We start from the raw sequence: 25,291 nt of genomic DNA, 5'->3' as shown, positions 1-25,291 counted from the left end.
TGACTTCCTGCTCTGACAGCGGCTCCTGACGGGGACCGGGACTCCGGGGCGCTCTCTGGGATCGGTGCTCACCTGTAGACATGTCTCTGTACCGAAATGCCGTCTGGTTTCTGAATGGGATCCACCAGTACACAAGGTTAGTCCGACATGACCGCGGTGCTGTTTGGAGACGTGAAGTCCAGCAGTGAGATGCTGCAGAGGGAACTTTCTGAATGTCAGTCAAGATCAGAGTAATCAGAGTATCAACCACTGTGTGTTCAGTTTAGTTTGGATTTGTGTTTTATGAAATGTGTTGATGACAGTTATAGCTGAGAGGCTGCTGAAGCTGTGATGGGTGTGTGACACACATCTCTGTACAGATGGCCTTTATGCTCCGTGACAATAGCGCTATTGACAGCTGCTGTGTCTGAGTGACATTCTCATCACCTGACTGGATTCAGCTAAAGTGTGGAGAAAGACAAAAACCTCTGAATTTTAAGTGATAGGTCCACCAGGAGGATACTTTACAACATGACAGATCTGAATTCTCCTGGACTCAAAGTGCTTTAAATACAGTCACATGCGCTCACCAGTGGCAGAGCAAACGCTCCCCACCACTGAAAAACCAAGGCTTCTATATTCTGAGTCAAGAGGAGGATTTAGGCCACAATGATCGGTTGATTGGAAGACTGAGGTGGGCCGGAGGTGTTCAGCTGTTTTGGGGAAGGAAATCATGTAAAGATGAACAGACGAAGAGACCAAACAGCAAGTAGTAGGACAGCATCCCAAGGAACCGATTGTGAGATCAAAGCTTTAAAGAGCTTAAATAAGAGAGACGAACACAAAAGAGAAGATAGAAAATAACTTGACTAATGGAGCAGGTCAGTTTAGAAGTGTGAATAACAGATGGAGCCACGTGCTACACCGAAAGCACAATATCTCCAGCTACCAGCTTCATCTTGAAAGTTGCTTTAGTTGGAACTGATGGTCTGATGCTGAGCCTGGTCCTGAAAGCAGAGTCCAAATGTTGAATTTATCAGTGACACACCCAGATCCGGCTCAGTGAGCTTTATCTGAATATTTCAGTGGTTCTTCGGGTTTATATTCATCACAGTTCAGGACACTTCAGAACCAAATTAAAAGCTTCACCTTGAAGTGGAGACACATTGGGGTTTGGGAAATACTCCATTTATAGCAGTTTAAGGCTCAAAATATGAATCCTAAACAGGGGCGGTTTGAGACTGGGTTCAGTATTTCGAGGTGAAACTGCTGGAACTGGATCAGTGCTGCCATCTGCAAGCCCAGTTCTGCATACTGAGGAGTGAGTTCAGGTTTGAGTTTGGTTAACTTTTCAGTCTGGCTGGTTGAGCTCTGAGCTTTATCTCAGAAGTGGTGTTTTGGATTCTGTCCATGGAGCTGGACGGTTCACTCTAAAGGGTGAGGAGGTTGCTTTGGTTTGTCAGTGAAACTTCTCTACTTAACTGAAGTTGGTGAACTTCATGTGTGACTTCAGATAGTTTGTCGAAGATCGGGTTGACCAGCGAGTCGCCCTCTGGACAGTCAGAGCTGCTGCAGCGTCCAGTCTCAGGTGAGGCTCAAACTGATGGCTATATTTTCCGCATGCCTTCAGGAAGGGGTTCGAGGCGGCATCTAAAGACTTCGAGGCCAAAGACCTGGACTTGTCTGTGGTGGGACGCTCCTTCATGATCACCGGAGCCAACAGAGGCATCGGCAGAGCCGCTGCCTTGGCCATCGCCAAGAAAGGTAGGTGCTGGAGAGCAGCGCTGTGTGAAACGGAGCTGACGGTGACAGGCGGGCGCTTTGTGTCCAGGTGGGACGGTCCACATGGTGTGCAGGGACCGAGACAGAGCCGAGGAGGCCCGGGCCGCCATCGTCCATGAGTCCGGGAACACGGTGAGCAGGCTGGTCCAACATGGACCCCAACACATGGGTCAGCCCAGCGTCACCGGCCTTTCCACCGCTCGCATTTAGAGTTCAAATGTTTTGTATTTTCAAATGTAGCAAAGTGAAATATTAGAAGAAAACTTCTGCCACAGTGAGAGTCTGTGAAGAGGTGGGGAGCAGTTCAGACAGCGACTCTCCGAGGCTGACGCTGCTGTTGCTCTTGCAGGAGGTTTTCGTCCACGTTGTGGATCTGTCTCAGACGGGCAGAGTGTGGCAGTTCGCTCAGGACTTTGTGAAGCAGCACTCCTCACTCAGTGTGCTGGTGGGTGTCAGTCTTCATGTTCTCACACTGTCCGATCTGTTTCCAGAATTCCTTCAAGTCTCACTCTGCACAGGCTTTGTCTCACACCAAGTCCAAGTTTAGCTCCCAGACTTCCTCGTGGCTTTCACATTAAAAGCTCTAACTCTGCAATAACAGCATAACTCCACAGATCTGATGCTTTTCATTTACTATGAATAAATGGTATATATTTCATGTTCAAACTGTTGTTGCACCAGAAGTTCTTGAAAATATGAAATTCAGATACAAAAACAGATACAATGAAGTTTGTGATTTAACATAATAGTTAATAGTTCTACCTCAGATTTTTTCTTTTCATGATGTCTTGTCTAACATTGAAAAGCAGAAATGTTCCTGGGAAAAACCCCCACAGCTCCCTGGATCTCCCCACCCCGCCTGAAGCTGCTTCACTCTGCCTTTCTGCGCTTCGACAGATAAACAATGCAGGCTGTATGCTGCACCAGAGAGAGCTCAACGCTGAGGGACTGGAGAAGAACTTTGCCACCAACACCCTGGGTGAGACCTGGAACCAGACCGGGTCCTTCGGTCCTTCAGCTCTGCACAGAACTGCAGCTTCTCATTTCTGTCTGTTTCCTCAGGAGTGTATGTCCTCACCCAGAGTCTCATTCCACTTCTGCAGAAGAGCCGGGATCCAAGAGTCGTAAGAACACACACACACACACACACACACACACACACACACACGCACACACACACACACACAGGCCTCTGTTGTCCAGGCTCTGAACGCCGCCCTGTACGTCCTGCCTCCATTAGATCACTGTGTCCTCGGGCGCCATGCTGGTGCAGAGGCTGCAGAGTGACGACCTGCAGTCACAGAAGGGCCCGTTCGATGGAGTGAGGGTGTACGCTCAGAATAAGGTAGGAGGAAGGACGAGATGGTGATCAGGTCCACCTGAATTCACTCAGTTTCTGGTTTCTGGATCAGTTTAACTTTGAAGTGATTGAAGTGATTCTTGATGAAAACATTTTAAATGTTTTTGTTCATAAACCAGAACATTGCCTCCAACTTTTTAATAAAACTAAGTGCAGTCTCCAATTTATTCACTGGCAATCAGACCTCTGTGGGGATGAATTTGTGCACGTTGGGCTGCAGACACCATGCACAATGAGATGCAGGTCATCATCCTTGGTCATCATGGCTCTTTCTGAAACATTTGGAGTTATTGTTGTTTTGAGGTTATCACGTTACTAACTCGCTCTTCAGAGCGTGAAGAGAGGCAGGAGGTTCAGATGGGGATGCTGTTTGTTTCCAGAGACAGCAGGTGGTGCTGACACAGCAGTGGGCCAAAGCCAACCCCATCATTCACTTCTCCGTCATGCACCCGGGCTGGGTGGACACCCCAGGTACTGTGAGCCCTGAATGACTCCGTCCCACAGACTCACAGACAGGTCCTCAGCAGACCCGTTTCCCTGCTTCCAGCCGTTTCCTCGTCCATGCCTCAGTTCCACCAGATGATGGGCGACAGGCTGCGCAGCGTGGAGCAGGGGGCGGACACGGTGGTGTGGCTGGCCCTGAGCCGAGCTGCGTCCAGGACCTGCAGCGGGCAGTTCTTTCAAGGTCAGTCCTCCACGCCGGCGTTCTTCCGCCTGTCACGCCGGCTGTCGTCCATGGCCTTGCTTGCGTTGCAGACCGTAGGCCGGTTCCTGCCCACCTGCCCCTGGCCTGGACCCGCAGTCCTGCCGAGGACGTCCAGAGCTTCATGACCCAGGTGGAGAATTTGGCCGGAGCTGTTGGGTCACGGCTCCGCGAGGATCTGAACAGCTCTCTGGAAGCTTCAACACCTCAGTTTGTCTAGAATCTTTCTCCATCAGAGTGTCAGTAACCAGATCAGGGGCCTGCAGCCTCGCTGACCACATGAGCCACTTTTTAGTTTTAGCAGGTGTAAAAAACGTAACTTAAATCCATTTGCATTTCATTGTTATTCACTGTTTTTTTTTTTCTTCACTTTTCCACCTGCAGTGGAGGTAACATTTCAAACAGATGCATGACTGAGTTGAACCAGTCTTTGACCTTCTTCACACTTCAGAGGATCTCAAGAGCCTCACGTGGCTCCAGAATCCTGCTCTACTCCAACAGATATCTGCATCTTGTGCACGTGTACAGATCACCTAAAAGGTCTGATCTGATCAGATAAAACACTGATTAAAGCCAAAGTGACAGATCTGTGTTGAATGTGTGTCTATTCTTTATCTATATATATATATAGAAGCTCATGAAGCACAGCATGAAGAATTAGATTTGCTTTGTGGATCAAATAAAAAAAAAGGTTTTTCATTGGAAATCTAAACCAAACATGCAGCAGTGCAGTCATTTGTTTGTGATAATTCCATATTTTGTGCGTATCTTGCTGCCTCCTCATTCTGCAACGCAGAGAACAGAATCTTCCAAAAACAAGGTCTGGAGGAACTGGCTCTAATGCAGAGGTGGCTCCTGAATGAACCTGATCTGGATCAGCTCGGACTGAAAAGATCCCACAGAGTGAAGACCAGACTCGGCCTCGCTCCCTTCAGAGATGAACTCACCTTTTACAAAACTAAATACGACTTCAGCGAAACAGCAATATGAAAAATCACAATATCTCTCAATTGAACAAGTCACATATTGATTCTTTATGCAAAAATAAACCCAGTTAGAGCGATTCTACTGAACAATAAAGCAGCAACACCGATTTTGTAACAATCCACATTCGCAGTTTAATAATTTCATTATTATACAGTATTGAACAAAAAAAAAAAAAAAATGTGGTGCATTCACATTTTTCCCAAGGGATTCTTCTCAAATTTGATCTCTACGAGGGTAAAACAGTGAAAAGCTTGAAGCTGGATTGATCCATGTTAAAACTCAGGAACAGGAAGACTGGGCCAGATTTGAAAAAAAAAAAAAAAAGTAAATCACCTTGGAGATGCAAAGGATGTTTTATTTTTCACTTTCATGTTTGTGTACGGGATGGTGAATCAGGTTTCCAGCTCTCATCTTTAAAACAAACTTCCAGTTCATGCGTAACAACCGTCCAAAAAAAAAAACTAAAGAAAAGGAAAACATCGTCCAGTCTCGTCCACAGTCCGTCTTCTACGCAACGTAAGTGTACACTTTACGATCCTCTGCCGTTCTGGCCAAGTATTCTCTCTCTATTAGTCCTTCAATGCGCTTCTTGATGACCACGGGGCTGGGGAGGAACCGCGCCCGGAGCTGCTGAGTCACCTGCAGACACCCAGACAGGCAGTCAGAGGACGGCTCGACGGGGACGACCCACGCCGAGACGCCGTGACCTCTCACCTCTGCTACCAGGACGTTGTGCTGCATCTTCTTCCTCGACTTCATGATTCGGACGATGGCCGCTTCGATTTCGTGCTTCCTGTCGTCGTCCACTTTCTGCCGGGTCTCCTTCCGCTCTGGGTCCGACTCTCCCTGTTTAGCGGTAACTGGGAGGACGGAGAACACAAAACCTTCAACAGTCGAATCTGCACTGAACTGTGAGCTTTTCACTCCTAATAACTTCTCAGATAAATGTAGACAGCTGACTAAAATTGTGCATACTTCATGATGTACAGCTTTAAAATGTATTTAAATGGATATCGCGAGGATCAATGTTAGTGTTATGAGTTAAGTGTTCAATGAGGTGTCACTTCTTCATTTATCTAGGCATCAGTCAGAAACAGCGGAAGTAAAAGGAGACACATTTTAAAGTCAAGTTCAGAAGTTGTAAATCAGTTAGTGCTTTTCTAACAGAATGTGATGCTCTTTAATAACCATTAACTGAATGTTGGTTTTTAAGAAACAAGAACAACTGAGGAACTTGTCAAATAAACTCACTTGCTTCATTACAAGGCTCAGAAATCATTAGATTTTAAAAGGTCATTCAGGTATTACTTAATAAACAGATGAAGTTATTCACAATGCACAGAGCTAATGGCCCATTCTCTATGTAGGAGTAATTCCAGGATGTAGGAGACAAAAGGGGAAACAGAGGTCAGAACAGAGGTCTGTTCCCAGATTATTCCAATATTCCAATATAATAATAATTAGGATAGGTTGGATGATGGAGGGCAAATCTTCTGCTGGGACTCAGTTAATAAGCGTGACTGACATTAAGAAAGTCTAATGCAACCTCGGTGTCTATTTCTCTAAGTCTGTCAACCAAACTGTCCAGAAATAATCCAAATATCAGAGAAACATTAGTGTAATTACTGCTGCCTACACTTCATTAACTTAGTCTAGTTGTTCTAAATGCGGTAAAATCTTACTGTGAAAAACTGTCAGCAGGAAAGAATCTGTCTGATAAACTAAATAAATACACCAAAATGAAATCTTCTACATCAAGGGAATGTGTTGCTTTAGTTTTCTGGGGGATTGATATATATAAATGCAGGATTATTATCATTTCCTTGTTTACAATATATGAGAGGGTGACTGTAACACTGACGCTGTCTGCTCTGACTTCACGTCAGCCTTCAGACGTTTCCACTACTGGAACTAGCTTGTTTGGTGTTGTGGCGCTGGGCGGTGACAGCGAGCTGCTCACTTGTCTGTATTTTGACTCTGTGCAGCTTGGAGGTAAACGTATCGTTCACTGTAAACACGTGGCCGTTCTCGATCTCCTTGGACTTTGGCTCCTTGGTCAGAACTCGCTGCGTTGGCTTCCCACAGGCCAAGGACTGCAGCGCCCGCACCAGCTCTCGCTCTGGGATGTCCGTCTCCTGCTGGATTTCCTGCAGCACGGAGGCAAAAACAAACTGCGTTGTTAGAGCAGATTCAGTAGAAACCAGAAGTTTAATCTGAAGGGAAAGGCTCCCACCTCAAAGGTGCACTTCTCTCTGTTGTTGAAGAGCATGAGGATGGTCATCTGAAAGGTGGAGACCTGCAGGATGTGCTTCCGAGTGTTGGATCCCGTCACCTGGGCGCCGCCCACGCCCACCTCCGAGCCGTCCTCCTGCAGACGGAGAGTCCACGCTCAGCGTCCCGACACCCCACACAGCCCCAGCCGCCCGGCTCTTCACACACCGCCTCTACCTTTTTAACTACTCCGTAGAAGGTGGCGTTGAGGTCGGCTCCGCCCATGTGGTGCTGCAGCGTGAGCTGCCTGCCGCTGTGCTTGGCGAGGTAAAACCTGAAAGACAGCAGCAGCGACCACAGCGAAGATGGGACGGGGACTTTCTCTGCATGGGAAAAAGAAGTCATTTAAAAGTAATACCTTCTGAAGACTTCAAACGCGTGTCTCGGTGCCGGGGGGATGGTGCATTTAGGCGTGGCGGCCTGGGTGGGCCAGTAACCAGTTGTTAGGACCCTCACTATGAGGTCCACACCACTCAGAGAGGCCTGGAAACAACACATGAACACTTTAAAATCCTTTAAGGATAATAAATAAATACACTCATTTCTACTACATAACAATTTGACTTGTTCTCGATTCTAATCCCAGATTGAAACCTGATAGATTAACCTCATGGACCAGACAGGATCTGAATATTAATGGAACGACAGTCGCTTCTCATTCAGAAATGATTGATCAGGCGCTTCTCTCTGCCTCACCGACGTGGTCTGCAAGTGTTGCCTGAACTCATCCATGGTGGTGTTTGAGATGCTCATGTCCTTGAACATCCCTTCCAGTTTAGAGGTGAACTGACAGCCACATTCCGTCTGCAAAGGGGAAACACACAACAGCCAGCTCAGGTTCCCTGCAGAGCGACGCCGGGCCGCTCTCTGTCTTCTACCTTTAGCTTGGAGATCATGTTCTTCTCAGAGTCGTCGGAGACGCTCTTGTTGCTGAGCAGTCGGCGGCCCAGATGTTGCTTGTAGTACCGTTCAAAGACGTCCTTCTCCTGCATGAACCTGAACAACACCATGGCCTTGTCCAGAATCAGTTCCACCTCCTGTTCTGTCAACTGATCACACAAGACGGCAGGAGAGAGTCAATGCACAGTCTGAAGGCACCAAAACTCCAAAACACCGGGAGCCACGTACCCCTTTGACTCCCTTCTTGAGTTTATCATCGATGAACAGCGACAGGTACTCTGGGGAGCGGGAGTTCAGGTTGAGGAAATATTCAAAGTCCCCAGCTATGGTTTGTTTGAAGAGTCTGTCGTTGTTGAAGGACTCGAGGAGGAATCGATCGAACCGGGTCTTCAGATCTAACAGGCCCTGTGGAGGAGGCAGAGACGGCGAGCTGAGAGGGACAGGAACCAGCAACTCACAGGCTCTCAGCTCTCCTGGTGGATGGACATACCTGGATGTAGTCAACAGGGTTCTTCCCTTCTCCCTCCTCCGACACCAGAGCTTTGCCTTGCTCCCTCAGGTAGGCGCTCATGCACTCGCACATGGTCTTTAGGCCGTTTGGCACTCGGCTGAACAGCTTGTACATACAGGCGAGGTCTAAGAGCAAGAAATGGAGTCAGAGAAAGTACAGGTGGAAGGTTGAGTTGATTAAAACATTCATGGTGCTTTTTACCGTCTGTTTTGCCGTTTTTGAGCATGTGGACCAGGCCAGAGTTCTCCATCTCCACGATGGTCTTCATGTGTTTGGAAATGAGCTCCCGTTCCACCACCTTGACGATGGGCTCCTCGGTGGACTTGTCCAGGCAGTGCATCACTCGCTCGATCTCCTCGTTGATTCTGGCCTCCACCTTCTTTATGTACACACTGGCACTGTTTTCTGCTAGGAACTTCTGGCTCTCCATCTGGAAAAGAGACATTACTGGATATAATTACAGTTTTCTAGTTTAGCTGATGAACATATCAGGGTTTTTCTTTTAAAGTGAGTCTGCTGAGAACTGTGTGTTCTCCACAGATCAGTCCTGTGTTCTACTACTGCCACCAAGTGTCCACAAAATGTAATGATCTGAATAATCGACATAACCTGCCAACAAATGGCAAACAGCGGCTTGAACGAAAAGCAAAGACTGACCTGGAAGAATTCAGCCGACATATCTAAGAAAGGACCCTCGAAGTCCTCCTCGTACACAGATCTGCCGTCCAGGCCGAGGATCATCAGCATCTGGCAGGCGTTTCTGATGGCGCCCCTGAAACAAGTCCAGACGGATCACAAAGATCAAAACATGTAAAAACAAAGCGCCTGCTGCATGCTGAACCCCAACCAGAGCCAGAGAGCGTACCGGTCTACCACCTCTCCCCTCCGCTCCCGGGCGATCATGTCCAGTAGCGTCTGTCGCAGGTGGTCTCGGATGCAGCCGTAACGGACCACCTGGTCCCTGAAGATGATGAGGCCCAGGTTGTAGACATTTTCCACATTGTTCTGCTGAACGTAGACCCTGTCCTGTGAGATGAGATGAGAGAATGAAACAGAGGAGGCAGGAAGCACCGCGTGTGTGTGTGTGTGTGTGTGTGTGTGTGTGTGTGTGTGTGTGTGTGTGTGTGTGTGTGTGTGTGTGTTCACAGATCATTAAAAACAGGTAAATCCACTGCCAACCATTAAGAGCCAATAATCTGTTAAACACAGTCAAAACAATATACACTCCCTCCATCGAGGGAGATCATTATATCACTGGATTCAAGATTTCAGAGACAGTTGCTGACGGTGTGAATGAAGAAAAACATTGAGGATTATCAACCAATCAGTCCAGACTGGAAACTGAAGTCTCACATCAGAAGTTGCTTGTTTTTGTGACCTTGACTAAGAAGCAAACCTTTCACAAAGCAGCTGCTTCAGTCCTCAAAAATATGTGTTCAAATTCCATGAATAAACAAGGATGAAAAAATCAGAGGACACAAACACAGCCGCATATATCCACACAACTAAATCCGTTGAAAAATGCAAAACTAAAAAAAAGTCAATTACACCTCAGTGCCCTACGATTTAATAAGTTATATAACACTGATTGTAGAATTGTGTTACAAACAGCGCTGACTACTACAGTGTGTGTTCTTGTATTCTGTGATTTCCCCTGCCGTGTTATTGCTAGTTTACTGGATACAGTAGATCAGTCAGGCATAGGAGAGCCTCATGATTGATGCCGTGGTTTTCCAGCCACATAGAAGAGGAAGAGGAAGGACCTGCAGCAGGTGGTGACCACTACACCCCTCAGAGACATTTACAGTTAAGGATCATCTATAGAGAGCGGCGCTGCCACCCTCCACCTCGGCTTAGCGGCAACAGAACGGTGGGACTGGCTGCCATCCACCTGACGGCCACCAGTCAGCAGGTGAAAGCAGGTGAAAGCAGGTGGCAGCTCTCGCGGCGGTTTCAGAGCGCGGCCGGCCCAGGGTGAAGTGGGACAGGAAAAAGGAGAGTTCCCAACAAAAGAACCCCGGGAGAGCTCTGCAGCCTCCAAACTGACTGTGCCATTGTTTAGCCTTCACTACTGCTTATCTCAAGGGCTCAATCACTCACACACGCCCACACAAACACACACACACGCACGCGCGCAAACACACGCCCACACAAACACACACACCGAGGACTTAGTGCTGGCAAAGGTAAGGCAACTATTCTTGCCAATTTTTTCCACAAAACCAATAAATACAGCAACAAAGTCTCATTGTTAGGTCCACAAATAAAACAGAACCTTAAAGTCCTGCAAAGGATGGAAAAGAATTTTTTTTATTGTCCCCCATTCTCAAACAAACTACCACCACCGAGCCTGGGAACGTCCCGTTCTCTATCATGTTTGAAACTTCCTCACAGCTCACACAAATCCCAAACGGCGCGGCGTGCGTACCATGTACATGAGGATGTCTCTGATCATCACCATGGCAGTCTGATGGTCATTCCAGGCCTGATTCAGTGTTTGCAGAAAGTTATTATTCAAAGAGTTGAGCACATCTTCTCGCACCTGAAAACACAAATGCGCCACGTTAATACTGGACTTTCTCTGTATCGTCTGCTCAGAAGATGAACGGTAGGAGATGCTGCTTTACTTTGTTGATGAGGTGCTCGGTGACGACCTCCCGGAGGCCCGTGTAGAGCTTCTCTCCATGCTTATGGAGTACCATGGTGTAGGCGTTTCTGTACAGCTCCTCGAAGCTCAGTCCACTGTTGTTCTTCCTCTGAATCTCCTGAATGGCATTCTTCAGAAGGTCCCAGATGTTGTTCACATACTTCTCATCCATTGTCATCTGTGTGAGACAGCAGGAAGGAGCACAGATGTTCAGTTTCCACTGTCTGGCTTTAGCTACATGTTTTGCAAGTACACGTTAAACATGTGATTTGCCTTTTTCTGAAAATACCAGGGACGCCTGGGTTTTTCTGTTCAACGTCACGTCATGTTTTAGGCAAATACCTCCACCTTTCTGATCAAACGTTTAACTGATATCACTACACAAATGTAAAGAACTAAAATTCGTTAAGCTTCAGTGAAATGCACAGCCCGTACATGTTTGAGCCAACGAAATAATCACAATGGACAAAACGCCAACCCGTTATTTGGCGGCTGTTGCACAGTCACAACACATGTGGGAGCATTGGGAGCCATGATAAACAATGATGTCCTGAAAAATGCATTGTGATGGAGATCTTGGTGTCTTTCGTGTGCTTGCAAAAAACAGAACACCGGCCAAGAAATGATTTTTAAAAGACATGATACATTTTATTGATTGGAAGCACAGAACAGAGTGTGATGTTTGAGCAGAGCCTGGTCATCTTTTTAACAAGGAATAAAAAGTCATAACTAGATGACAGTGACTCAAATTGTTATGTCTTTCTTATAACATTTCTGAAAAATGGTCCGGTTCCCTCAAAGGCTTACTCAGAATAGGTCAAATTAATATGGTGTCATGAAAGATGCACATCAACAACAGTTTTGTTCACTATATTTTGAGTATTCTGTCATGAAACCACACAGTAATGACGATAACAGCTCAGGTGACACCTTTTGGTTACAGGGCAGTAGGATTTAACAGTGAGAGTTAAGTTTGCTTGAATGCTTTCTATTTTTACTGCTGTGAAAATAAACTACTCTGAATTTGCAGCACTATAAATCATTTGTGTTGTGTGCTGGTAAAATACAGCAAATCATTTTTTAGTGATGAATACCAGTCACAATGATGCAGAGAGAGAGAGATGGGAAGACAAACACCTTGCATAAATCACAGACCGAGTATGTTAATTGTTTACTTATATACTGGACCGTCTCACTGTGGGATAAAGCAAAGCAAGCTTCAGTAAATAGTCTGCTTTCTGACTCACTCTATCACACACCCACACAGAAAACCGGACTCCAGAAAAAAAGCTTTTCTGTTTGATACATGTGAAGAGACAGGCTGCAGTCTGCAGACTACTGAAAACACATCTCTGAATTCATGAAGATGCAGTTCAGTCTCCGGTCCCCAGTCCCACTGGTGCAGCCGCACCTTTCAGAGGACAGCTAGCAGGACACACTCCTGGGCTGTGTTTACCTGTGTGTCACCTCGTGAGACGTTATGATCAGCTGATTTGAGGTGATGTCCTCTGAAACCATCCTAACACCGTGCCAGAGGAGAGCTGTGTGTTAGCAGCCTGCCTACAGCTGCTGTCAGACCGAAGTCAGCTAACAGCAGCAGGCCTGGAGCTGAGCTAGCTCCTCTTCACACCGGCCCACCTCCCTGTGCTAACATTAGCTCCCATGAAGCCTTCCCAAACACTTCATATTAAACTCCTGAAAGTCCGAAGGGTCTGGCTCGTTCTCCCGGCCCCAGCACGCTCATCTCCCCGGCCTCAGCAGGGCCGCTGCCCCCGGCTTGAGCCGCTCATGAGCGGACAGCGGCTAGCTGGCAGACCCGTGGTCCAGTGCCGCGGTTCCCGGTCCGGGGCTCACGGGCGGCTCGCCGTTGGAAACTCACCGGGAAGGCGCGGATCCTCATCTTGGTGTCCTTCTTGGTGCCGCTCTTCAGGCTGGACATGGTGAGTCAGGGCGGGCGACTCGAGCTTCTCGGGCCTGCGGACGCGACTCAACTCTCCCCAAGTTGGCTTAAAGACTACATGAACGGCGGCTGCGTCCGGAAAGGGACCGCGCCGCTCGGTGAGCCCCTCCCGCTGGCTGAGCCCCTCCCGCTGGTGACCCCCTCCCGGTGTGTCCCGGTGCGTGCCGGTGGGTGTCGGTTGTTGTTGTCAGGCGGCTAACGTTAGCTTGTGTCAATGATGGCGGACGGCTGCTCTCCACTGCGCAACCCCCAAGTCTCGCGAGACAAGACGAGACTACAAGTACAGGTGCATCCACAGGTTAACCACATGTTTTCAGAAAGCACGGGGGCAGTTTATTAAATCCATGTAACAATAATAGGAAATATAAACAAACAGGAATGGCTGCGGACAGAAGAACACACGGTTTGAAGGTGATGTCTGCTGAGGTCAGGTGGAAACTCACGTCTGGAGGAGGAACATAGTTCTCGAGGCCAGCTGGTATCAGTGGCCAGTCCCAGTCTTCAAGTCCTTCACTCATGGCTCTCAGGTACTTTCAGCGTGTCCAGAGTCCCTCAAACTCCATCTAACGAGAGTTTTTCTGCCGTTTTCCAGTCCCGTCAGTTCCCTCCGGCAGTTGTGTTAACGGCTGGAAGACGGAATATCTCCTCACTGTCATGACGACGCTTTCTGCACGAGAGCAAAGCGTAAGCATCGAGCTGTAAAGACTCACACACACATCCATAAACACACAGATTGGAAAAATACACTTCAGGACTGCTGATGAAGACGCATCAAAGAAAACGTGTGCATAATCAAGCTGAGATTATGCACAAATAGTACGTAGTACATAGTTCAACAAATCAGCAAAATATTTAAAAGCCTAAAGTACTTTTATATGTTAGAATGAATAGAAAACACTCCATCCTGAGGAAAATTCTCTATTTAAACAGTGTACAAGGCTTTATAGTAATTATGTGGCTCTTTGTTGTGTGTGTGCATATATGCTTGCAGGAAAAAGTGTTAAAGTGATATATATGTATGTATATATACATATATATATATATATATATATATATATATATATATACTTTTTTTATCTATCCAGATGTGAACTACATAACAACAAATTCATAGATGACCTGTCCAAAGGCCCTTTGAAGAAGAAAGTGCTAAAAGGGAAAACTCATTAAAGATTATATTACACTATGTTCATGAACATAAAATAATAATAAAATCAGAGATGCACACATAAAGTAACTATTGTCACACTGACATAACAGCTTAAAAGTGCTGTGACAATAATTCTGGGTAAAGTAAATCATTGTTCTTCCTGTTTTGGATTACATGATAGAGTGTTTGCTGTATTCTGTGTCAGTTTACTGTGTGTAAACCTGACATGTGAGCGTACCTCTGCTCTCTGCTGAGATGGTGGGAGCCGTTGCGTTCTTTCGGAGCTTCGCTCCACCCGTCCTCCGCAGTCCCATGTTCTCTAGCTGCAGTTTTCTGATTTCCCATTGCATGGCAGTGATCACCTGGATGATCTTCTGTTGGCTGTCCATCATGCTGATCACGCTACCCCCACATGGTCCCAGTCTCTCTGAAGGACAACAGTCACCCCGAAACACACATTCTGCCTCTGCACTTTTGCTTTTCATTCAGTTTATCCTGAAGTGTTCCACGACAAACAGCCAATCAGAAGCAGCTATTTAGTCTGTCATCAGGCTGTTGTTGGTGGGGGGTCACATGTTGGACCGAGTGTTATTTTCTTCTTAGTGATTTGATGCCTTCCACTTTCTCTCCTCCTGTTAAATATTTATCCCTTCTGTCAATGTAAAGCAACAATCGGTACTTGGGACAGGTTCAGCCTGTGGTTGAGAAGCCTGTGGAGATGATGGAGTGAACTACTTCTTTGAGCTCAGGCTGGTTTTTATTTGGTTATAAATATAAAAATGGTCATGGCTTTTACATGTCTTTAGCATATTCTTGACTGGGCATCCAGGCCTTCTCATTTCAGTTTGAAATATGCACATCGTGTTTTAATGTTATTGAATATCTGCTCACCAAGAATAATTATATCCAAAATATTTCCTCTTTTAATGGTAAAACCAGTAAATCTCCAGAAATTGAAAAAAAAAATAATGTGCACACAAATTTAAATCTTCTCAACGAACAAAATGGTCAAAACTGAGCAAATGGAGCAAAACGAGTGTTTAGCTGATTTGGTCTAAATGGTTAAAAGACGATGATTTTCAGTAAAAATGCTGGAGTGTGTGGAGCTGCGGTGTGTTTGGTGTGCTGCTCTGCTGCTCTCTAGTGTCCAGCATCATGCTCACACAGTAATCCAACACCAGGAAGGGCCGTATTGTTTCACTGACCCCTTCCATCACACTTACCAAGTCTCTATCTCTCATTACAGCGAACGGTGCTGCCTCACATTTCCTAGCTTGTGAAAACTATGTCACATAAACTAGCAGAGAGCAGAGGATGTAAACTTCACTGGTACTGAAGGAAAAGACTGCAGAATTCACTGTTTTGTAGAAGAATGTCACAAATTGGCATGTGATTTTGTCATCGAGGTTCCTTCTTATAATCAAGGCAGGCCAGAGCTCAAGAGGTTCATCATGTAGCTCAGGTACCTTTTTTTTTTCTTTTTTGATTGTTTATCTGATGAGGTGCAGTAAAAGAGCTGAATCTGACCCAATGCGACGTTTGCCTCGTTGATCTGATGTGTCTTCGGTGGGTGAAAGTGCAGACAGATCTGTGTGACACCTCTGACAGCCCACCCGACCATCAGATCGGGTTTCCTGTGTACATGTGCCGTGTTTTGACACCGCATTACATGCTCTGAGTTCCTCCCGTTCCTCAGCTCAGTGTGTGAGCGGTTTGTCTGCTGATAACAACTTCTGCTGCCGGCCGATAAACTCCCTACGCTGCTGCAGAGATGCCTGAATGACGGGGGCACTTTGTGATTGTGAGAATTCAGACCGAGGGAGAAAAACATGTGAAGAGGAATTTAAAATGGCCTGATGCGAGTCTGGTTGGATAAACAGGAGCAGAATCATCCACAACAGCAACATAGCTCATGTCCCACATGTGGTGTTTCAGATGTCCAGCAGGTGGCGCACACTGTTGTATGACTTTAACAAAATTAGGCATAATGCAGTCCAGCTCCTCTTCATGTGCAGGCACATGACATCCTCCATCAGCAGCACAGAGGACGACAGTATAAAGTGGTGCATTTGAAAGCACAGGTAATTGATTTCTTTTTTTTTTTCGTAAGTGATTACAGAGGCAGAATTTAATACGCTGCTTTTGATTTCAGCTCTTTTCATCGCTGCTACTTGCTTTGCAAACATGACACCAGAGGGTCAGGACGAATGCAGCGCCTTTCAGAATCCCGCACTCATCATTTTAGCCGAGCTGCTGTTGACCTGGCGCCAACACGACAAAACAGGACAAGTAATTTAATTTGCCACCGCCGTCGACCTTGAGGCAGGGAATGTAGGCTACCAGAATCCCAATAGGGAGGCCTGGAGAAAATATCCTGGGAGCGGAGAGAGGGGTCAGGCTGTTCTGCGTGCAGCATCACACGCTTTCCTCCCCTCTGGAAGAACACTCATCCTGCAGGTTTAGAGAACTTTCACTTTTCCATTTATTTGAATACTCTTCCTGAGAAGTGATGCAAAAACTTTTGCATGATGTTAGATCTGTTAGCCATCATTTGACTCTGTCCTGACTCTGTTTGGTGAATCGGTTAGCTCTCTGCCCTCGCCAAGAGACATCCCTGGTTCGAATTCAGGCTTTGTGTGGAGTTTGCATGTTCTGCCTGTGCATGCTCCAGCTACACAAACAAATCATGTCTTTGGGGCGACTTAGTGACTTTAAATTACCGGTAGGTGTGGACGTGACTGTGATGATTCAAAAAAATGTGTTACTGAGGATTGAGAAGGTGCTCTTCTGTGTTTGCATCATTCATGTTGAATGTTGCTGTTTCCATCACAGAAATGTAGCAGCCGTTTGTCTACTTTGACCCGGCCAGAATAGATGGAGCAGAAAAAATATTATGATAGTTTATCTGAGCTCAGGGTTCAGAAAAAGCCAAAACTTCGATGGTATTTTTACTGCCTTCAGCTGTGAAAATGGTTAAATTGTAACCCGACTAGTCTGTGAGCGTTTAGATGAACCTGTCGTCAACAGAATGAGGCTGTGACTAACTGGAAGTGTCACGCTGAAGTGTAGAAAGTGTCACTTCCCTTTGTGAGAGGTGCTAAATAAAACAAATAGCACAGAAGAACAGGAGATGTTTCTGTTACTTGGCACATGCCACGTCTGAAGGTCCCTCGCTGCTGTCTGTGGATGTTGAGGAAGACTCCGTGGAGCCGGGCGACGCCGGACCGCCTTCGTCTTGGGATGTCAGAAACTGCTTTGTCACTGTGGTGATGAGTCACGTTAATGAAGCCACGTCCGCACACTGCAACACAAGTTTTCACAACACGTTTGTGACGCCTTGCAGGCAGAGACTTAACCCAATCCAAATCCTGATCCCGATCTCAATCCCGACCCCGATCTCAGTCCCGATCCCACCTCCCGGCAAACTAATGTCCTGATGTGTTGTGACACATTGCGATCTAATTTTAATGGCAGCTGTAACTTGTCACTGTGTCGAGGCCACATATTAAATCACCCCGGTGAAAATATGGTCGTCTGAATTTAATATTGGTCATAAAATCTAAATATAATTCCCTGGAGACTGAGCTGTTTGACAGAGCTCTGCGGTAGCTGCCGGGCGAAACACACCCAGGATAACAAGGCTGGAAAGAGGAGTGCTGGCAACGCACGCCTTGATATTGACATTATTAGAGTAATGTGTGTGAAATGTGGCTGAAGCTTCCAGTCAGATACTTGAGCCTTTTCAGTCCAGTGTTGTGTGTCCTCGTCTCTCTGAAGGATTTTCTGCCGTTTGGCTCAGTTTTTAATGACATAGCTGGTAGCCACAGTCCGCTTTAACTGCCTTCATTATGACTCAGTAATCACAGGCTGCATTTGTTTCCCTTTTCCTCTCCACTGTAACTCTCCAGCTCCTTCTATCTGAAAGCTCCCTGTCTTTCTCTCCTTCTGTTTGTCTTCTTCTTAGCAGGACGAATCCGGTACCGAGCTCGAACCGCTCCCGGAGAAAGTGTTTGTTGACTTTCGGGCCCAGGCCGGTGCTGTGTAGGGGACGCTCTGTTATTCATGGCTCCGAGCCGGAGACGTGATTGGCCGAGCAGAGATATAATTATGTCTGGTGCTTAGCATAGCTAGTTTTAGAAATACAATAGGTGCCATGTGGAGTTGACTTGTTGCTAGGCTACCGAGTGACGGCTCTCGTTACCGTATAGAAAATGTTTTTGATGGGACTCTGGACCCACACTTTTTTTGTTCTTTCCCTCAGAGTCATGATGCAGTCTGACTCAACCCTGAGCAATGAGATAATTAAATCCACGTATGGGTAGATTTGCCCCCTCACTGTGTGATGTTTGTTTTAAAGCGCAGACTGAGTGCGTCTCCTCAAGGTCAGTGTGAACGAAGAGAGAGTACCGCTCCACTTTCCTCACCTTCAGGTTCAGTGCGCTTGCTGTTTAAGAAAGCTTTGGAAGTTGTGAAACAGCCTTTTAATCACCTTTAAGTGTGCATAATTCTGTGTCTCTCCTCAAACTCTGCAACCCAGGGTTGACTCAGACATGCTTTTCTCAGGTGATGTGGAGACGCTCCGTTTCCTCCGAGAGTGTCTGTCTGGATTATTAGCTTCTTTGCCGTGTTTGCTGTGTAAGATCGCAGAAAGCCCTCATCGGGTGTCGGGTGGAATGGACTCCAGTCCTGTGGTGTGTAAGCGAGGGTAGAGACTGCTATAGTTACTGATGAATAAACTGACCCGTCCATCTCCTGTGTTCGACTTAAAGTCACAACAGGCCACTCGTCCAAAAGGCAGGTAAACTTCACAGCAGCAAATAGAAATTTAATAGATTCATTACGAAATGTTCCTTTTTATGTCTCATAAGAGGCTTCAGTGGATTATGAAGCCGGGCTAGAAATAGTCTAACATGTGGCCAATACCGTGATGATGCTAGCGTTAGCATTGTGTTGTTAGCATCCTTTGTAATAATGAAATCAGACGCCACGCTGTTTCCTGGTTTGTTACTTGTTTCCTCTTGCGTGTAAGTCCGAGTGACAGTGAGGAGTATGAATTAGACAAATTTTAAAACCGTGCGTTTTGTCTAAGTGAAGGTTGCAGGAGGGCGGATCGGATCCAGGAACAGTGAGTGAAGCAGGTTCACCGGGACAGGTGAGCAGTGCATCACAGGACAGACACACACACACACACACACACACACACACACACACACACACACACACACACACACACACACACACACACACACACACACACACACACGCGCGCGCTCAGTTTGAGCCTCAGTTGAGTCAGACTGTCTTGCCGGGAGTCAGCAGTGCTAACCACTGTTAAGGGCTGAAGGGATTCCCAGTGAACTTTGTCGTGTTTTGAGACAAGAATGTGGTTTTATAAGAGGTTCAACTGTTAAAAATTCAGAGAAGAGGCTCGATTCACAGTCATAAGACGCTATTCACGTACAGAAAGCAAGATGACGTTAAAGGCCTGTGTGATTCCTTTCATGAAATCAGTGGTTAATGGCTGTATGGCCTGTAGCAGCCTTTATCTCCTCGTTATAGCGGGTGGTCGGACAGGGACCCTCCACAGGCTAATGGGATTATGTCCGTGTGAGTCTGCCATTGCCGGGTCTTGTTACACGCAGCGGCCATGCTCTCCATAGGTGGTGGGAGCAGAGATGATACTCCAACACGCCGCCATAGATAATCCTGTCGTGATTTCCATACCATGGCTTATGAGATCACGGTCTTCCTGCCACAGCACGAGGAGAAAACACAAGCATGTGAGGGGGCTCGCGCCTCAATGAGTAATCCTCTTCTAATCCATTTATTTTAAATACACGAGCCGCCACGGTCAATAAATAGTGACGTGTCTATCATTTCCATGCATGTATGGAGTTGCAGCTGTGCTTGTGCTTCTTTCTGTTTTGTCCGTCATTGTTAAAGACACATAGCTCAGTTTTCATCTCTGTATTACCTTGTCAGTTACAAATAACAGGTTGGAAATATAAACGTGTTCGTTTGTTATTAAAGATTACGTAGCGCAGTGTTAAGTATCGACTCTTTGATTTGTCCTCTCCTCTTGCAGTCCTACTGGTGTGATTTTATTGCAAGCGGCTGGGACTCTGGGCGATAGATCCTCTGGTCTGAGTCTGTTACGAGGCCGGCCTGTATCTGGAGTGAGCGGCGTGAAGATAGGATGGTTGTAAAAGTGTCAAAACTTGCAGGTTAAATAAACTTACGGTGTGAGTAATTGGGTGGTTTGTTGAAATGTTTACATAATTCTACTGGTGTGTGACTTTTACAACTGGACTATTATTGAAATGAGGCATCAGTGCAGCAGATTTAGGACTGTCAGTCCCGTCCTCTCCTCCTCTCCGCTCCCTTCAGCTCCGCAGCGCCGTCAGGAATGCAATAGTGCCACTCGCAGACTGCAGTGTCCGGGAGCCCTAAAAAGGGAAGGAGTCTCACTCTGATTCCTGGCAGCTTGTGAAGCAGCGGAGACTAAATTAGGCCTGGTTTCACTGACTTCCATCCCCCCCGAGTCCACACAGCCTCTGAGCGAGGAGGTGGAGGTGAGGTGGAGAGGGAGGTGGAGCTCGCGGCCTCCGACGCTTCCTCAGAGCTTGTAATGATCCGGGCCCGGGTCAGGGAGGGTGTCAGGTACTGACACATTGCTAAATCATCCCGGACTGTCAGGTTAGCGCCAACATCATGTGAGACTGTGTTGATCCGCCATGTTTCCTGATGAGTATCAGTTTTGTTAGAAGCAGTTGAACCTGGAGCTTTAACCGTAAACACAACAGTAGGAAGAGTGGCAGAAATGTAAAAGAATGTTACCTTCGTTTTTATTGCAGTCCAGTCATTGTTTTGCAGCATATTTATTGATGTAACAAGTTATTCTTTTATTTTAGTAGGCAGTGCAACCTTAGATATACTTCTTACATGACAAATGGCCACAATATAAAGCGTGACATCCTGTAGAATACTGAATGAGTGATAGAAAGCACTATATACTGCTCTTGTCTTGTATTGCATTTATAGCTTGGAGTATGTTGTGTCCTAGCAACGTTTTCCCGGCAACATGGGCTCTGGTGCAATGCAGACTTTGTGTGTTTTAAAGTATGAAACGCAGGAACATCCCATGTTTTCCTCTCCCGTGCTGAGAAGTGATCTTCAGCGTTGTGTATTCTCCTGGTGGAAACCGTGCGCCGTGCCTCCCACTCGTCTCCTGGCTGCCGTCCTCGGTGATTGACCGCGTGTCTCTCAGACAGGTGCTGAGTGCTGCTGAGTGGAGCTGTGTGAGCGGCCCCGGGGAGCCTGTTTCAACATTCCACTGAGGGCTGATCGACACACTCAGAAGGGGCGGGGGTGGGGGTGGGGGGGGGTGGGGGGGGGGGGGGGGGGGGGGGGGGGGCGATGCTCGCTCCGAGGGGTAAGTTAAACCTGAGGCGAGCTGCTCTTTTTTGGGGGAAATGGGGTCTAACATTTAAAGTCCCTTTTTTATTTTACCTCCAAATCTCTCGACGGCAGGCTTCATTCACAACACCCCACTTCCTGATTTCTAAAGTTGTTGTACAGCTTATCTCTGTGCCTCTCAGCCTGCAAACTATTCTAATGTCACTGGCACTTCCTCTCTTTCTCTCTCACACACACACACACACACATAGACACATACACATGTCTACATGTACATCACACACGAAAGTGTGCACACAGTTGTGCAAACGGGGGTAAAGGGGAAGTTGTGAAAAGGGGACGCAGAAAGAGGCGGGGAGAACAACGCGCTGACCATATTTGTAGAAAATGCAAGCAGGAGATGCAAATGAGATAAGGGCTGGTTGTCATGGAGACTTGATGTTGCGCAGTGATGGTTCGCTGTAAACCTGACCACATTTGCGGTATGGCCGTTGCCAAGCAGAAGGTGCTATTATGAGAGTGTGAGAGAGCACAGCGAGAGAATTAGAGGAAGAGAGAAATGAAGAGGCAAATTCGTCCCACAATGCATTGCGAGAGCGTGGCCTGTGTTGAAGCGGCTTCGTCTGTCCCAGTGGCTCGTCAGCGATAGAAAGACACACAGGTAAGCCCTCCGGTTCCAAAGTCTGTCTGGAGGATTCGTGCCGTGTGAATATCCTAAGTGACTTCTCATGAAGTTAATTAATAACTTCATTTGTTTTGTAAACTGAGTTCTGCTTTCTTTGGAGGAAAACTTTATCTGCCAGAGAAAGTAAAACATGCTGCACTTTCATACAAGTTTTCTGTCTTCAGCGTGAAGTCCGCTTACGAGTTTGATATGTGAAGAGTTTTTTTTCTGTAATGTATGCAGCAGTAAATCTCCAGGCTGCTTTTCCATTGGAGGGAAGAACTCAAATGAAAGGCCCTTTGCTGTGGGTGTTTCCATTCCATTCCATTTTATCTCCATGATAAGCTTCGAGCTTGAATGGTGCGCACATCACAGCGGTGTCAGGCGGGGACACGACTGCGTGCTATTTCCTCTCTGACAGCTTGAATTGCACCTGCCTCCTCCAACTGTGTCAAAAGGGAAAGAAGTTACCAGAAAACCACAAAGAATGCAGAATGGAAACGTGACTGCAAACTTGCAGCGAGCGGTCTTTGTGTTGCTGCTGGGTTGTTTCTGGTGCAGGGAAGTGATCTCAGAAGAAAATGTCGCTGCGTGGTTTTTCTTTGAGACCGTGCTGGTGCAGTTGCTGCTGTGATGATGGCCTGTAATGTGAGTGTAATGTGTATTTGGGGCCTCAGTGATAGATGAACCGGTTGGAGTCTGGCATACGAAAAGCTCGGGGACATTTCCTCAGAGGAGTGAGAGCTCACATCGGCCAGCCAGTGTCATTTACAGAGGGCCGAGAAATAGCAGAGCGCTGAGATGATGGGGAAGCTGACGGTGGAAAGTTGCGTTCTTCAGGGAGGAGGGAGAGAGACGAAAGTGTGGATGTGTTGGGTGTGAGAGGGGTCAGCCGTGCCAACTGATGAACAGCTACAAGACCGTCTCAAGAATATTCTTTACTTCGGAGTCAAACTCCCCTTTGACTCTCCTTTTGTGCTGAATTTCCATAGATTGAATGACTTGAGGATTTTCAATGCAGCAGATGCAATACCCATAATACATCTTGCTATGGCATTACAAAGGTTGTTTTCAGACTCTTGGCAAAAGTCCCTGAGAATCCACAGGAGAAGCCCTACGGCAGCTTTTACAGGCTTTGTAGTATTCCCCTTTGCTAATTTACTGACCTGGTGTGTAAGAAGAGTGGAATTCCCCTTTTAACTACACCACACATTCAAAAGGGCGCACACACCTCTTCCTGTTTTCGGTCGGTTACAATTAGAGTGTTTGAGCGCCTTGCTCAAGCCTCAGTCTAATCACTCCTATCTGTGAGATACCAGACTCGTGGAGTCGGAGCTCACAGTGTTATGAACTAGAAGAGCAGACGTAGCTGCAGAAAGAAACTTTTTCAGCCATGCGGTCATACCTGGAAGTGTTTGTCAGAGGAACTTCAGGGGATTTGGTAGCTCGAGGAAACAAAAAACAAAAAAAAAAAAGACAGACTCAGATGCTGCAAATACTGAGAGTGAGCTGAAAGGTAATGGCAGTGTGGAAGGTTGAAAGACGGATACAGAGACCGAAGCAGTGGCGTACAGCTGCAGCAGAAGAGTGGAAATTCCACGTCGGTCTATGAGTTTCACAGAGAGTCCACAGCTTCGGAGGCACGGCTCACACATCAGTCACCGCGGTTCCTCATTACAGGTCCAGAAAAGCTCAATTTTGGAGGTTGGAGTGACCCGTTCCGTCTATCGATCGGCCCGCAGACAGCTTGCTCTGCACGCAGTGTGTGTTCCTGCAAGGTGCTTTCCATGGGTGGAAACAGAGTCCTCCATCACCGTGACTGATGGCTGGAAATACATCAAAGCTCGCACATCGCTGTTGCGCTCAATAATGCATCTGTCTGTCAGAAAAGAACTCTTTCACATGTCTTTTGTCCAAGGTAGCCAGCACGTGCGCGCCGTCAGCCGCTGTGAGGGCACATTGCACCAGAATATTGGCGAGGTAAAGAGCGAGGACTGCAGCCGGGGCTCAACCGCAGATTGTCACGCAGGGTTTAAGGGGCTGCTGTGTAAATTAGAGATGACTTATCACCAGCTTTGTATTAAACAGAGCTGTGCAGCAGTAGAAACAGCTCCAGAGAGATAGAGGAAGCGGAGACAGAGAGGCAGTTGAGGTGTGACAGTTTTACAAAGTCCAGACAGTGGGATGTTTTTCTGTGTTTCCCATGTATGCATCAGTAAATACATGAAAGGAGAACAGGAATGAGACGATTCTCTCTCACTATGAATGTATGTGCCTATACTGCCAGCAGGCAACAATGTAAATGCACATTCCAGTTTATCACAGTCAAAGCAAATGAGTCAGAAAACAAACCTTGGCTTTCGCACATAGCTCAAAATCTGTAAGGATTCCTGCAGATGCCAGGGCCTCTATCTCCATAGTTACCGGATATTACAGCATCAGGTCCAAGTCAAATTTTTGGAGGCTTCTTCGGGCTCTCTGGCTTTCTTTCCTGGATGCGAAGGCTTGTGGTATGCAGAGGCTTTGTGTCAACATCAATACAGGGAAGTTCCTACCATCTGAAATCCGGTTGTTTTCTCAGATAGATTTTGTTTTTAATAATATACTGCTGACCTGCAGCCGCACCGCAGTGGTCTGCAGCTATTTATGAAGAGCAGATTTCAGAGCGTCTGACTGTATAACCACTTACTTGACCAGTGCAGCTTGATGTAGTGCAGCCCTGTGTGTAATGCTTTTCTGACGCGTGCAGGAGCCGGCCCGAGTGTGAGCTGAGGGTTGCATGCCACAGCAGAAAAGCAGTATGGTGGAGAGAGAGAGAGCGAGAGAGGGGGGATCCGGACAGAAGCCAGACCTAATCTATCGCAAAGTCCCTGCAAATCTTTCCAGAATTGTTTCCCCACACACACACACACACACACACCTCAGCCTATTCATTCTTTCCAGCTGCCATTTTCTTCAGGT

The 25,291-nt window shown here is 46.9% G+C and overlaps 3 protein-coding genes across 4 annotated transcripts in view; 2 read left to right on the top strand and 1 right to left on the bottom strand.

Annotated features, from left to right (window-relative positions):
* The first annotated feature begins 4 nt into the window (after nt 1-4).
* dhrs12lb (dehydrogenase/reductase (SDR family) member 12-like b) lies at nt 5-4,059 on the top strand. 2 transcript variants are annotated; one of them, XM_030114565.1, is made up of 10 exons: nt 5-136; nt 1,610-1,743; nt 1,811-1,893; nt 2,111-2,206; nt 2,659-2,740; nt 2,824-2,885; nt 3,002-3,106; nt 3,502-3,592; nt 3,669-3,806; nt 3,878-4,059. In XM_030114565.1, exons 1-10 carry the CDS (start codon nt 81-83, stop codon nt 4,042-4,044), a joined length of 1,014 nt encoding a protein of 337 aa, XP_029970425.1. In that variant the 5' UTR covers nt 5-80; the 3' UTR covers nt 4,045-4,059. The 2 variants fall into 2 exon arrangements, with proteins under 2 accessions (XP_029970425.1, XP_029970427.1); XM_030114567.1 differs by lacking the exon at nt 1,610-1,743 and having other exon boundaries at nt 103-136.
* A 1,109-nt stretch (nt 4,060-5,168) lies between these two features.
* LOC115405384 (cullin-3-like) lies at nt 5,169-13,358 on the bottom strand. Its single transcript, XM_030114949.1, has 16 exons — nt 13,020-13,358; nt 11,121-11,318; nt 10,922-11,035; nt 9,359-9,519; nt 9,151-9,265; nt 8,695-8,923; nt 8,473-8,618; nt 8,211-8,387; nt 7,961-8,131; nt 7,779-7,886; nt 7,441-7,565; nt 7,260-7,356; nt 7,045-7,179; nt 6,772-6,958; nt 5,526-5,671; nt 5,169-5,450 (listed from the first exon to the last, which is right to left on the bottom strand). The coding sequence occupies exons 1-16, from the start codon at nt 13,077-13,079 to the stop codon at nt 5,319-5,321; spliced, it is 2,301 nt and encodes a 766-aa protein (XP_029970809.1). The 5' UTR covers nt 13,080-13,358; the 3' UTR covers nt 5,169-5,318.
* An 8,784-nt stretch (nt 13,359-22,142) lies between these two features.
* mbnl1 (muscleblind-like splicing regulator 1) overlaps nt 22,143-25,291 on the top strand; it is a 52,968-nt gene continuing 49,819 nt past the window's right edge. The window contains exon 1 of the mRNA XM_030115365.1: nt 22,143-22,327. The gene's annotated coding sequence lies outside the window, so the exon portion shown is untranslated. The remainder of the gene's footprint in view (nt 22,328-25,291) is intronic.

This window comes from Salarias fasciatus, chromosome 18 (genome assembly GCF_902148845.1).
Source record: "Salarias fasciatus chromosome 18, fSalaFa1.1, whole genome shotgun sequence".
In the NCBI taxonomy this organism is placed as follows: domain Eukaryota; kingdom Metazoa; phylum Chordata; class Actinopteri; order Blenniiformes; family Blenniidae; genus Salarias; species Salarias fasciatus.
This window is presented reverse-complemented; position numbering and strand designations above follow the sequence as displayed.